The sequence below is a fragment of the Pempheris klunzingeri genome, chromosome 6 (assembly GCF_042242105.1).
Source record: "Pempheris klunzingeri isolate RE-2024b chromosome 6, fPemKlu1.hap1, whole genome shotgun sequence".
Classification (NCBI taxonomy): Eukaryota; Metazoa; Chordata; class Actinopteri; order Acropomatiformes; family Pempheridae; genus Pempheris; species Pempheris klunzingeri.
In genome coordinates, this window is record NC_092017.1 from 24185512 (window position 1) to 24197296 (window position 11785).

General features: G+C 42.4%; 1 protein-coding gene across 1 annotated transcript; it reads right to left on the minus strand.

The window, feature by feature from the left end:
• Positions 1-287: 287 nt before the first annotated feature.
• zmat3 (zinc finger, matrin-type 3) lies at positions 288-11329 on the minus strand. Its single transcript, XM_070832283.1, has 6 exons — positions 11206-11329; positions 5141-5874; positions 4904-5044; positions 3450-3616; positions 2996-3099; positions 288-496 (listed from the first exon to the last, which is right to left on the minus strand). The coding sequence occupies exons 1-6, from the start codon at positions 11327-11329 to the stop codon at positions 288-290; spliced, it is 1479 nt and encodes a 492-aa protein (XP_070688384.1).
• Between the last annotated feature and the right edge of the window lie 456 nt (positions 11330-11785).

Sequence of the window (11785 nt, forward strand, 5' to 3'; positions counted from 1 at the left end):
ATGAATTTCAAGAGTAATACCCAGACCAAATAAATCCATCAAATCCAATTAAAGGTTCATATGGTAGAGCGTTATGTCAAATTTGAGGATTTAAGTGTTTGATCCATATATCAAATGAATTGCAACAAGATCTTGGGGCCATTAGGGCTAATCCCTTCACTAAATATGCCCCTCAAATACAGGGCTGCATCTGCTTTCCTGCACTTTGGTTTTATACCTTCTCTCTACCAATTCTGTCCCACTCCCATCTCTGTCTTTTCTCTTTTCCCCTCCCCCTCGTGTGTCTCTTAGCTGTAGCCGAGGTTCTCCATCTCGTGGCGGTATCTTAACTCGGACACTTTTGCTTTGTGCTGCTTGCTCTCCAGATGCTGCCTGAAGTCTGTCTCCTGCTCGGCTCCGCAGTTGCACATGGAGCAGTAGAACTGTCCACTGGGAGTCACACACATGGCCAAGTCCCTGGGGATGCGCTGCCTCGGTCTGGGGTTATAATACGGTCCTGGAGGGAGAAAAGGGGGAGAGACAACGGAGAAGAGAGTTAGCTACATGAGGTGGCTGATTCATAAAAGATTTATCTACCATAAAAGCTGGGCAGGAGACCTAAATATAGGAGTAATGGTAGGCAAATATTACATGTGATTATGTAACTCCATAGTACTTTTATTTTCTATTGATTCATTAATTGTATTGTATTGTAAAATGTAAGAAAATAGACAGATATTAAATTTACAATCACATAAAACAGAGAAAAGCAAAAAACTCTCACATCTGAGAAACTGGAACCAGCAAATGTTTTGCATTTTTAACCACGTGGCTCTATGGATGGTAATGTTGGTCTGTTGGTCAGACTGTCCACCAGACTGAATTATCTAAAATATTTCAAAAATCACTGGATTTAAATTTGGAACAGATACGTATGGTGTCCAGAAGATGAATCCAAATGACTTGTTGTCATGCTGTTCCCCAGACTTTTCCTCCAGCACCGCCATGAGGTTCACATTTGTGGTTTTGAGTGAAATATTGGATGGATTACCACAAAATTTGTTGCTGGTGCTCATGTTCTTCTCCAGATTAAATGTAGTGACTCTGGTATTCCCTTGACTTCTCATTTCTGATCAATACCTGCAAAACTAACTAATGTTAGCATACTAAAACGCTAAACTATGATGAACATGGCATTATACCTCCTAAACATCAACATAATATTATTGTCATTGTGAGCATAATAACATGCTGGTGTTAGCATTTAGCTAAAGACACCGATGTGCCTAAGAACAGCCTCATAGAGCCATTAGCATGTTTGTAGACTCTCAATTCCAGGACACCACACACTTCATTATAACCTGATATATCACTGATGTGTGTGACAAAGATACACAAGCGTGTACGGGGAGAAAAGCACAAAGTCATCTGGGATTACAACTGGGTGGATCATTGGAAAAAGAGTTGCTTGCTTGTGTATGTGCGTGTTAACACAGCAGAAAAACGAGAAGGAGATGAGGAGAGAGATAAAAAGACAGCGAGAAGGCAACCGCAGGAGAGAGTGCAGCTATTTTTGGGGTTTGTCCATCAAGAAAACTGATTAAATCAGCAGAGAGTTGAGGTGTGGGAGTGTGCGTGTGTGTGTGTGTGTGTGTGTGTGTGTGTGAGTGTGTAAGACAGTGCATGAGAGAGTGAGTGAGGGAGGAAGCGAACTGGCTCCTCTGTATGAGTTATCCTGCTTTAACTTGTGCTGAGGTGCTACTGGTTTTGTCTGTGGAAAGACAGGGACATAGCGAAAGAAGACAAGAAAGAGATAGTTGTTTGACGTCAGCACAAAGTCTGACGTTACCCAATCTGTATCTGTTTTCATGCGCGCACACACACACACACACACACACACTAAGGCGAAAACAGACACTCACACAAACACACAGAAAACATTTAAGAGGCTTTCAGGCTAAAAATGTTTTCTGCTAACTCTTACACCAGATGAAACACTGCTAAAATGCGTGCAACCATGTTCCCCTCAGTAATACAGTGATGCAGCTTTGTGTCAGCTTTTCCAAAACACCAGAGGAGGTCGATAAGTGGGTGCTCCAGAACGTGTAACAAATGAAATCAAATGACAAGTGCTTTGGGGGAAAAAGTCCAACATTTACAACATTATTTCTGACATTTTTTGCACAGTGTCAGCCGTTGCTATAGAGAAAAAAATACTGCCCTCAAAGGCTGCATAAAATAATGTCACTACTAGTAGAGCGTGCTTAAACAAGCCAATAAAGTGTCAAATAAATGACTTAGTTTTTCATGATACCTATTCAATAAAGAAAATGTGCTAGTTGAGCCTTATGATTTGAATGTTTAGTTTTTTCTAGTATTCACCACATCTATTCAGCCAGCTGCAGCAGTTTATTTCACTGATATATATTCAGTGGATGGAAGAAGAAAACAGATGATTTTCTCTCCCCCAGGCAGTGAACTACAGCTCAGAAAGCTGGTGAGGTTGAAGACAGCATTCTAGACAGCTAAACTGACTTACCAGTATATCTATATATATATATATATATATACATATTTATGTATACGCATATATGCAGGGGACATAATGGATTACGTCACTTTTCATGAATAAATTCTGAGCCACTACAGGGCACATTGTTGTACCCAATGCTGCACAATTATAGCGTGAACTATTAATCCTGTAGATGCAACAGGAGCTAAAAAAGAGCCAAAAGAATCAACCGGTGAAACAGTTCAATAGGATCCTGTTAGCTCAGCTGATGGGATTGTCCTTCGTTTCACCAGGAAACAACAGAAATGTGGCCACTGTCATAGTGACATGTAAAAATCATACTGTAGTCTATTTGTATTTCTGCATTTACAGTTTAATTGTACTGAATTAGAGGTTTTAACATTAAGAGTTGAAAATGAAGCTGCTGTAGGTCCACGTCAGTGAGTGCCTCTGTGGTTTTTAATCTCTCTCATGATGTCTTGTAACTGCTTTTAAACATCTCACCTGGCATGGAAGCAGGAAGCTGTGGGCTGCGGCGATTTTTCACCAGTCTGTACTCACTGCCGTCCTTTCGATTTCTTCTTGAGGCTGCCTCATTGTTGCCTTCCCTGGAAGTCAGTGGTGGAGTCAAAATCTTGAGGTGAGTTAAACACACTGTCTGACGATCTGTTTCCACAAGTTGGTGGCTACTTCAGTAATTAACAAAGCCAAAATTAGCTAAATTTAATTATTAAGATAATTTTAAACCAGACTGTTTCCTGGTTAACTTAAATCTGGAGCAAAAATACTGCAAAAATTTAAAGATCATTCACATTTATGTACATGTACATGTATTTTTCTGGGCTGCTTAATTCATTTAAGAATGGCTAAAAAAGGACAAATCTCAATCAAGCAAATACAACCCTACATAAAGATGTGACTACTGCATACTTCAAGAAGTTTCTATACATAAACCTACATGTTATTGGCGTTCTGTTGGGCCTCAGCGAGCCGTAGTTTCTTGGCGTGGTTCTTGCCCTGGTAGTGGGCCTGTGCAACTGCTGGTGAACTGAAGGAGGCGTCACACAGCTTACAATAGTCGTTCTCTGTGGCCAAGATGACCCGGGTCGCCCCTTTATACAGCGCCTGCAGACACAGGACAAAGCAAATCAGTGTTTGTGGTGAGAGGAGTTAGGGAGTAAACAGTGAGGAAGAGAAGAAAGAAATGTTTGGGTCTGGTGGGAGGAAGAAAAGGATTTCTCGCACGACTTATTTTTCAGCAGGAAAATATACACTTATTAAATGAAGAAAGAAATCACATATTTGTATTTAAGCCTGAAACAGCCGTTTTATTACTTTGACATGTTGTTAAAAGATTAGAAGAGGTTAGACAGCCTATCACTGTTACAGCCCATCATATTTACACCTTTAAGGCTTATTGTGTAGTTTCAGTCTTGAGCTGCAGGTATGAAATAGCTCTACAGAAGCTCTGCATCCTTTGCTCTACATTTTCTATTTTTGGAAGATTTCTTATACGCTCATATGTTGTACTTGATGCTTGTATAAGTGAACAATAATGTCACAAACACAAGCTGAGTAGTAACAGCGCTTCAACAATGTTATTTTGGCCACAACACAACACACATCATCATCTTTTAAGTTGATATGTTGAACTTGTTAGCAAACAGTTGCATGTTTACTCCCCCTGAAGTTACGGAGTAATATTATCATTCATTTGAAGGTGTGTTTCTGGCTGCCTGGAGAATATAACTCTCGATTCTAGTTCTCCACCAAGTCCTGGAGGAAATATCTGGCTCTTAAGTTCTTAATGTTTATTCTCTAACTGTGTCTGTCGGCTGTTTCATAGGTAGTGTGCAGAGGTTTTTTAGAGCTTTTTAACTAAAAACAGCTGCCTGCTGTGACAAAAAATGATCCTATGAGAGCAGCAAAAGTGAACAAAAACAACTAAGTTGTGGGTCAGGCAGCAAAACAATGCATATTACATTAATTACTTACAACAATTTCATTTAATTTTATCTCCTAATAGTAAATACACACACTGTCCCTTATTACTTCATCTCTCTTGTCCTTTTCTCATTGTGCTTTTGATCTTTTAGAAATAATTTTCAGTTGTAGTGAAAGTATTTTTTAGCTTTTAATTTGACCTTGGATTTTTTTTTCTTGGTAGCTTGAGTAAATGAGCAAGTATTTTTCTCTTAAACTGCAGCGACAATATGTAGAGACAGTAAATTGTTAAGTGGTGAGTGGATGATGTGAGTTTCCACTTTTCAAATAATCTGCATTTCTCTGTCACCTCCTCAAAGGGAAACAACATCAGCAGGTTGGCCACTTCAGCAGCAGAACACCCACCTCCTCAACTAAAACTGTCACATTTAGGTAGGTTGGTGCTGAGATGCTAAGTTTGGATCTGACCTGCCTGCCTGCGTCACTGTCGTTGGATCCTGAGCTGAGGGCTGTCTGGCCAGCCGCCTCGAGGACTTCTGGGATCCTTATGGCTGGAGGCTGTTGACTGCCAGCGTAGAAATTTCTTAGCTTTTTACTGTGGTTCTTCCCCTAAACAGACAGTAAAGGAGATAGAGATGTGTGTTTATGAATGTATCTTAATTTTTCACATGGTTTGTCCGTGTGGGAAAGTGGATTTCAGCTGACCTGGTAGTGAGCCTGTGCCTGCTGAGCAGAGTTGAGGGTCACGTTGCAGAGTTTACAGTACAGCGGTTTACACAGCTCCCCCAGCCCCAGAGAGTCATCCTGCTCCTCCATCCCCAGTGGAGAGCCCTCATCCTGGGGATGCTCACTGGCTGGGGCTGCCTGACCCGGGAGAGGACCCTGGACGAGGCAGGACCCCGGGGCTGGGATGATGACCGGTCCTGGGGGCCTTGGGGGGAGCTGTGAAGGGTCGGGGCCTGGAGCAGGAAGGGAGGACAGTGGGCTGGGTGGGAGGGGGAATCGCCCAGCCCTGGGTGCCACTACAGGTGGGGGAACCAGTGCTTGTGAAGGGTTCAGAGGTGGAGGCCCCAACGGTTGTGTGAGGTCCATGGTTGGAGGCACTATTGCTTGTGTGTGATCTACGGGTGGGGGCAACAATGTGTGTGGCATTGGTGGTGGTCCCAGAGGTTGAGCTGGGCCCATTGGAGGGGGGCCTAAGCTGTGTGGTGGGGGAGGCCTTAATGTGTGAGTAGCAGTCATGGGAGGGGGCCCTAGTGTCTGGGTGGGAACCATAGTTGGAGGTCCAATTGCCTGAGCAGGGGCAATAGGTGGTGGGCCGAGAGGCTGCGTAGGCGCCATTGGTGGAGGTCCCAGCTGGTGCAGAGAGTCCATGTGATGGAAAGGCTGCTGAGGATGGCTGAAGAGACTCAGAGGAGGCTTCAACATGGTCTGTGGGCCTGTGGACATCAGAGGCAATGCACATACACATGACTTTTAGACATGGACAGATGTCACAGATCATAGAAATTTCTTACAAGGAAATTCAATAACATTGCTGAGGAAGTCAGTGTTGATTCAAAAAGACGAGAGTGTAGAAATACATGAATTAATTACATGTTTATTTGGAATTCATGCCATTTACGACGTTTGAAAGTTTTTTGCACTATTTTGTAATGCAATAATAGAACATATTTAGATGTTTTCAGCTATGTTGGGCTACCACTTTGGTCCAGACTAGTCCACATCTCAACGACTATTAAACAGATTCTCATGAAAATCTTTACAGACATTTATGGTTCACAGAGGATTAATCCTCATGACTCTGATGATCTCCTGACTTTTCATTTAATTTTAGTTTGTCCGGTAAGTTAGTTTACGACCTTATACATAAAAAACTAGTGGCATTCTCATTAGTCTAATCAGCAAATGTTAGCATGCTAAAAGGATAAACTGAGATGGTGAACATGGGTAAACATAAATATCAGCATTTTAAGGTCATTGTGAGCACGTTAGCATGCTGATGTAAGTATTTAGCTCAAAGCACCACTGTGCCTGAGTACAACCTCAAAGGGTGATAGCATGGCTGTTGGCTGGCTTGTTTTTCTGCATCTTGATTTGGGTCTGCACCAAAATACAGACTGGAGAATATAAGGGCTTTGTGCATGAATGAATTGTGCCAGTATTCAATATATCAGAAAAAAAAAATTCTTTTGAGCTCATCTAAGATGGGATTAAATTTGCAGGATGAGAAAACATTAAAATTGATTGAGAATCACTTGAGGTACACATGGGTGTAACATCTTTTGACAGATTTGTCTTAAAGCAAGGAATCCAGAAAATGTACAGTCTATAAAAAGAAAGTGCTTTTCAAATGGTGCCACAAACTGTGCCCACATTGTTCGTCTTGACACCATAATTCATTGAAATCTGTAAATGTATCCTACTGACCGACAGAAAAAAAACCAAACATGAAAGAAAGTAAAGAAAAGATTATGTCACAGCAAAGATACATATGTGATTTGCTTGGATGATAGTAGTGATAACGTTTCAGATATCTCTTGAAAGATCATCAAACGGACACTGAGAAGGAACTCCAGGTCCGATGTACAGTGACACTAGGAGAAGGCATTTATTTCTGGGAGGCCTTAGGCGGGCGAGATGGGCGAATGGAAACACATTCTCGGACAGAGGAGCTTCACACTCCAGTGGGCATCAGAAAGATTAGGCTGAGCCTGCAGCGCCTGCAGTCATGCATACGGGACATTACATACACATGCATCTGTGCACACACACACACACACAAACAGTGACAGTAAACTCCTCAAGCTTCCCTGATCAGACAAGATCACAGCCTGAAGTGTGACTGCTTGAATAGGCAGATTGAGTGTGCGTGTGTGTGTGTGTGTGTGTGGTAGGAATTGGTGTGTATGTTTAAGAAAACAGACAGAAAGTGCATTATATTAGGTACTGTGTTGATTTATGTGTGGGTTTGTGCCACTGTGTGTGTGTGTGTGGGTGTGTATGTCTATATAACTACATATATTGTCAGGTCAGTAACAGGCCAACAGCTGTGTCAAAACTCACTGTGCTGGAAGCTTTTATCTGGAATCCAATTGGACGCCCAATGGCAGTGATTCATGGCCCCAAAATAACACCCCGGGTTGTTTGTGTTTCCGACTGCTGCTTGCTGTCAGTCCGTCTGTCCAGCTGCCTGTCTGTCACCTGGCCTGGCTGACCTCAGGAGAAAGTTATGCTGAACAAGGCACTGACCTTACTATAGGCCTGTCAAGTGCAAGACGACACTATGGAAGATACAGCAGAGCTGGATCCACTGCCTTTAGGTTAATCAAGTGATAGAATGCAGCAGCTGCACATAAGTAAACAGCATTGTGCATGTTGTTTATCCTGCTTATCAAGGCTTTCATATTTGCTCTTTTTCGGGAGTCTCTCAGGAGATATTCTCTGGCACCCGTAGGGAGCAGTCAAAGAAAAGCAGCTCTAAAAGAACCTCGAGCTTCATTAACAGAAAATTTTAAGAAAAAGACGTCACAGCCACACTTAAAGTGCACTGCAGAAGCATCAGCGCAGTGACAGCTTTAGTGCCAAAGATGGAGAAAAAAAAACAGGAAACACATTTGAATGTTACAAAAAACATGCAAAATTAAAATATTGCAGCAATTAAAAGGTTAAAATAAACCCAAAGGAAATCACAAAACGACAAATGTTATTAAGTATGTGCCTCAAATGTCCGTATTTCTCATGTGTGCGGTTGAAGACTTATATGTTGTTGAGTCAGACACATTCTCCACACTTTTAAAACCATCCAGACTCACATCCACCAATCAGGTTCCACATGCTGAGCATCATCATCATCAATCTCATCAGCAGCAGCCTCATGAGAACCCTTCAGCCCTGATTGACAGAGCCAGCACAGCAGGCCAGAAACCTCACTGCAGCAGCAATTATAAGCACAAGCAAAGGACGGCTGACCCTCTTTACTTGATATTATCCAGTAAGCACTTTATTCCTCCACACAACAGATGAACTACAAATGCATTTGTTGTATATCAGTTACAATGTGATGTAATCTCAAACATGTTACAGTCAGCTGTTCACCCAACACTGCCTCCTCCCCTAGTACAGTGTTTTCTCTTTGTGAGCCTGCTCTTCTTTAACTCGTGGTGATAACGACCTCATGTAAAATTACTTTCCACCATGATATCACGTAACCATTACATGCGGCTGAAAACAAAACAGGACACCTGAGAGACCAATGGTGATCAATACAATCTCATTCACCAACATGCTATTCCAAATGAATGTCGCTGAACTACCTCTTTAAGGGTACATTTCCATTGACTTTCTCTAGTGTCACACCTCTCCTGTCAATGTTGAGTCTTAAAATTCATTCAGCATTAACTCCAGTCTTAGTTTCGCTTCATTTCAGACCCTCTGTTAGACTAAACTGACAGACCTCCAACACATTTTATCTACAATCCTGACTTGAAGCTCCACACTTCCAAGGCTCAATCATTAAATTCTTAAAATATGGTCAGATGATGAAACCCTTATGGTAAACATGTTTTTTTTTGCCAATGACTCTTGTGCTTGCTGGCATTTTTTTGATCACTTTTTTGAGCACATTTGCTATTTCTAGCAGGAGAAAAAATGTTGCAGGAGTGGCTCGTAATTGACTAGATATCTTTACTCAGCCTAGGTGACAGTGCAGGAGAGTAAAATGTGCCCTTATTATCCAGGAGGAAACCCAGAAGCAGCCACAAAGACATTAATTAGTAGTTATGAGTGCGCAGAACTCTAGAGGAGCAGAAACCATAAATACTCCCCCCCTATTAGAATACAAGACAAGATCACCACTGCACATAACAAAGAAAAGCCAATACTGTGTCTCTGTTCTTTTATTTTGGATGTTATTTTTCCATAGTTTTAATAAGAGCTAGATAGGCCAAGGTCAGGTTTGTCCTCCTCCTCAGAGACCCAGATCCAGGCCTGCAAAGAACAGTCTAACAGAAGCTGCAGCACATAAGCACAGAAGTGGACCTTGCTGCAAAGTCAATATAAAACGTTATTGTTTAGCAATTGAGTTTTTAGCGAGGACACAAACAAATCTTTAAGTCGAAATCAGGCTTATGTAATATTGCTCTAAAGCACAAGGCAGCAAATGATCAGCGAACTGACAGCACAGTAATGTCCCTCATTGTATTTATGGAGAGATGTTGGACAGAAATAATGAAACTACCTCAGACGTTATTTATTAGTTCATCACTTGTCATATTTTATGGGCTTGAGTTAAGATTTCTTGGTGTGCTGGTTTTCGAACCAAGACACGAAAATCTCCTGTCCCGGAGCCTGATAATCTCATGGCCTCCACTGAGAATCTTTAAATAGGCCAAGTGTTCATTTTCTCTAGAGTTTTTCTTGACACACAGTGTTGTGACACATCAATTATGGAGAAATGAGAAGCGCATGCCTCCTCCACTTATTCCATCTGCTTCACTGGGCACCGGATGAACGCAGAAAGCAACTAATATACATCTTACTGTACTTTGCAATTTACTTATTGTGGCGTTACAGTAAGGTTTGTCATTTTAATAATTAACAGAGAGTGGGTTGTATCCTCATTTACAGACTGTGACAGTGTGACAGCGCTCATCTGGTCTATGCATGAGGCTCCTGTAACTTTATCGATTCATACTTATCCATTCCTGCTTAAAGAAAACAACAAGCACTGAACATTTAGCTTTGTTGAATAATTGATTGACTGACTATATAGAGCCCATCACATGCTACTAAAATTGCTTATTTTGGCCCACAACGAACTGAACAATCAGACAAAAAGAGAAATGCAGGCAAATCGTCAGTTTTGATTGGTTACATCTGTCAAATGTTTGATTCTTTAGAAATATTTTTATGACTGATGGTCTAAAAATGTTGCCATAAATCAAATTTTTGCCTTTTAACGTAACCCACTTTGAATCTACCTGTGCCCTATAAATAAAACTGCCATTGCCACGAAAAATGTACAGTTCAACTACAGTATTTCAGCACTGTATACATTCAACCTCCAATTAACTCCATTAACTTCCACCTGAGACTTGATGCAGGCGTTTTCAACATGACAGAGGCTGAGTGACATCTGTATGGCAGGAATATGACCAGATGAATTGATCTGTCTCAGTCCATGACACATGCTGACATCAAGTCCCTGAAACCAACAGGAAAAGCCCTTTTTTTGACAGCAGCAGTGCAGGTGCAATGAAATGAAGAACACTTACTGTGTAATCGCCACATGCCACCATCAGCTGTGCAGATCAAGCAGTGCAAAAGAGTAAAAGGGAGCAGCAGCGATTCAAATTCAGCTTCTCTGTCTTCACTTGCACTGACAGCAGACCGCCTGGCTGACTGTCATACTCCAGAGATCAAAGTGAGCATTGCATCGAGGCTGCACACTGTTTCAAATTACAGACATCAGCTCAAACCTGGAGTCTCCCTGGAGCACGGGGGCATAGAGCTCTGCTACAGTGCAGGAGACCATTAGAGTATCTACACAACCTCAGATTTTGCATCGCAGCATCCAAGCCGAGCAGAGCACCCCTCTACATGACATAATGATAGTGACAGCAGCATCAGGACAACCGGTTTCCACATCCACCTTCCTCTGTACCATCTGCACATAATCTCTGGATAGATTTTCTCCATCCCTGCACATTTAGCGCATAACACTGCTGACAGTCAGAGGGGGAGATCCTGCATGGCAAGCCTCTCCTTACCTGGCAATCGCGCAAGATAATGGCTGCTGTCACCGTAGCTGACAGGCGGCGAAGTGTAATTTCTGCAGTATTCTGCACTCTGGTAGTAAGCTGCATTCCCGTTCTTCAGCTGCAGCGCCATCATCGCAGTCACATCCCTTTGCCAACTTCTTCTCTCCAAAAAACCGGGCGGCCAGGCAGGATGACAGTCCCTACCACACGCTCACACACTGCGCCTCTCACCGGCGGGGGGGTGTTTCAGGAGGCGAGCTAAACGCGGACGGTGACAGTCAGCAGATGTGCATGTTAATCCGCCTCATGTCAACACGTTGACGACTCTGTTTTTCACATTAAAGATGTTCTCATTCGCCAAACTGGATTTTTAAAGACGCAAACCGAGCCGAGGCTCCTCCAGCATCCCTTTCCGTCTTGGTACGGTCCATTTCCGATGCCACCGCTGCTGATTTGCATGGGTGGCAATCATGACACATTGTATAAATATGTTACACCTCTGTGGTGCACTCAGTCTGCCCTGATGGAGGTTTATCAGTCCCAAATCAGCTGGGAACACAGCCGAATAAATAACATGCTCATAGTCAGT

Excerpts from the sequence above, each read along its gene's own strand:
- zmat3 (XM_070832283.1), bottom strand. The coding sequence starts at position 11,329 with ATGATGGCGCTGCAGCTGAAGAACGGGAATGCAGCTTACTACCAGAGT. Across the intron at positions 5,045-5,140 it reads AGGCACAGGCTCACTACCAG|GGGAAGAACCACAGTAAAAA; the intron begins GTCAGCTGAAAT and ends CTGTCTGTTTAG. Across the intron at positions 3,100-3,449 it reads CAACAGAACGCCAATAACAT|GGAAGGCAACAATGAGGCAG; the intron begins GTAGGTTTATGT and ends ACTGACTTCCAG.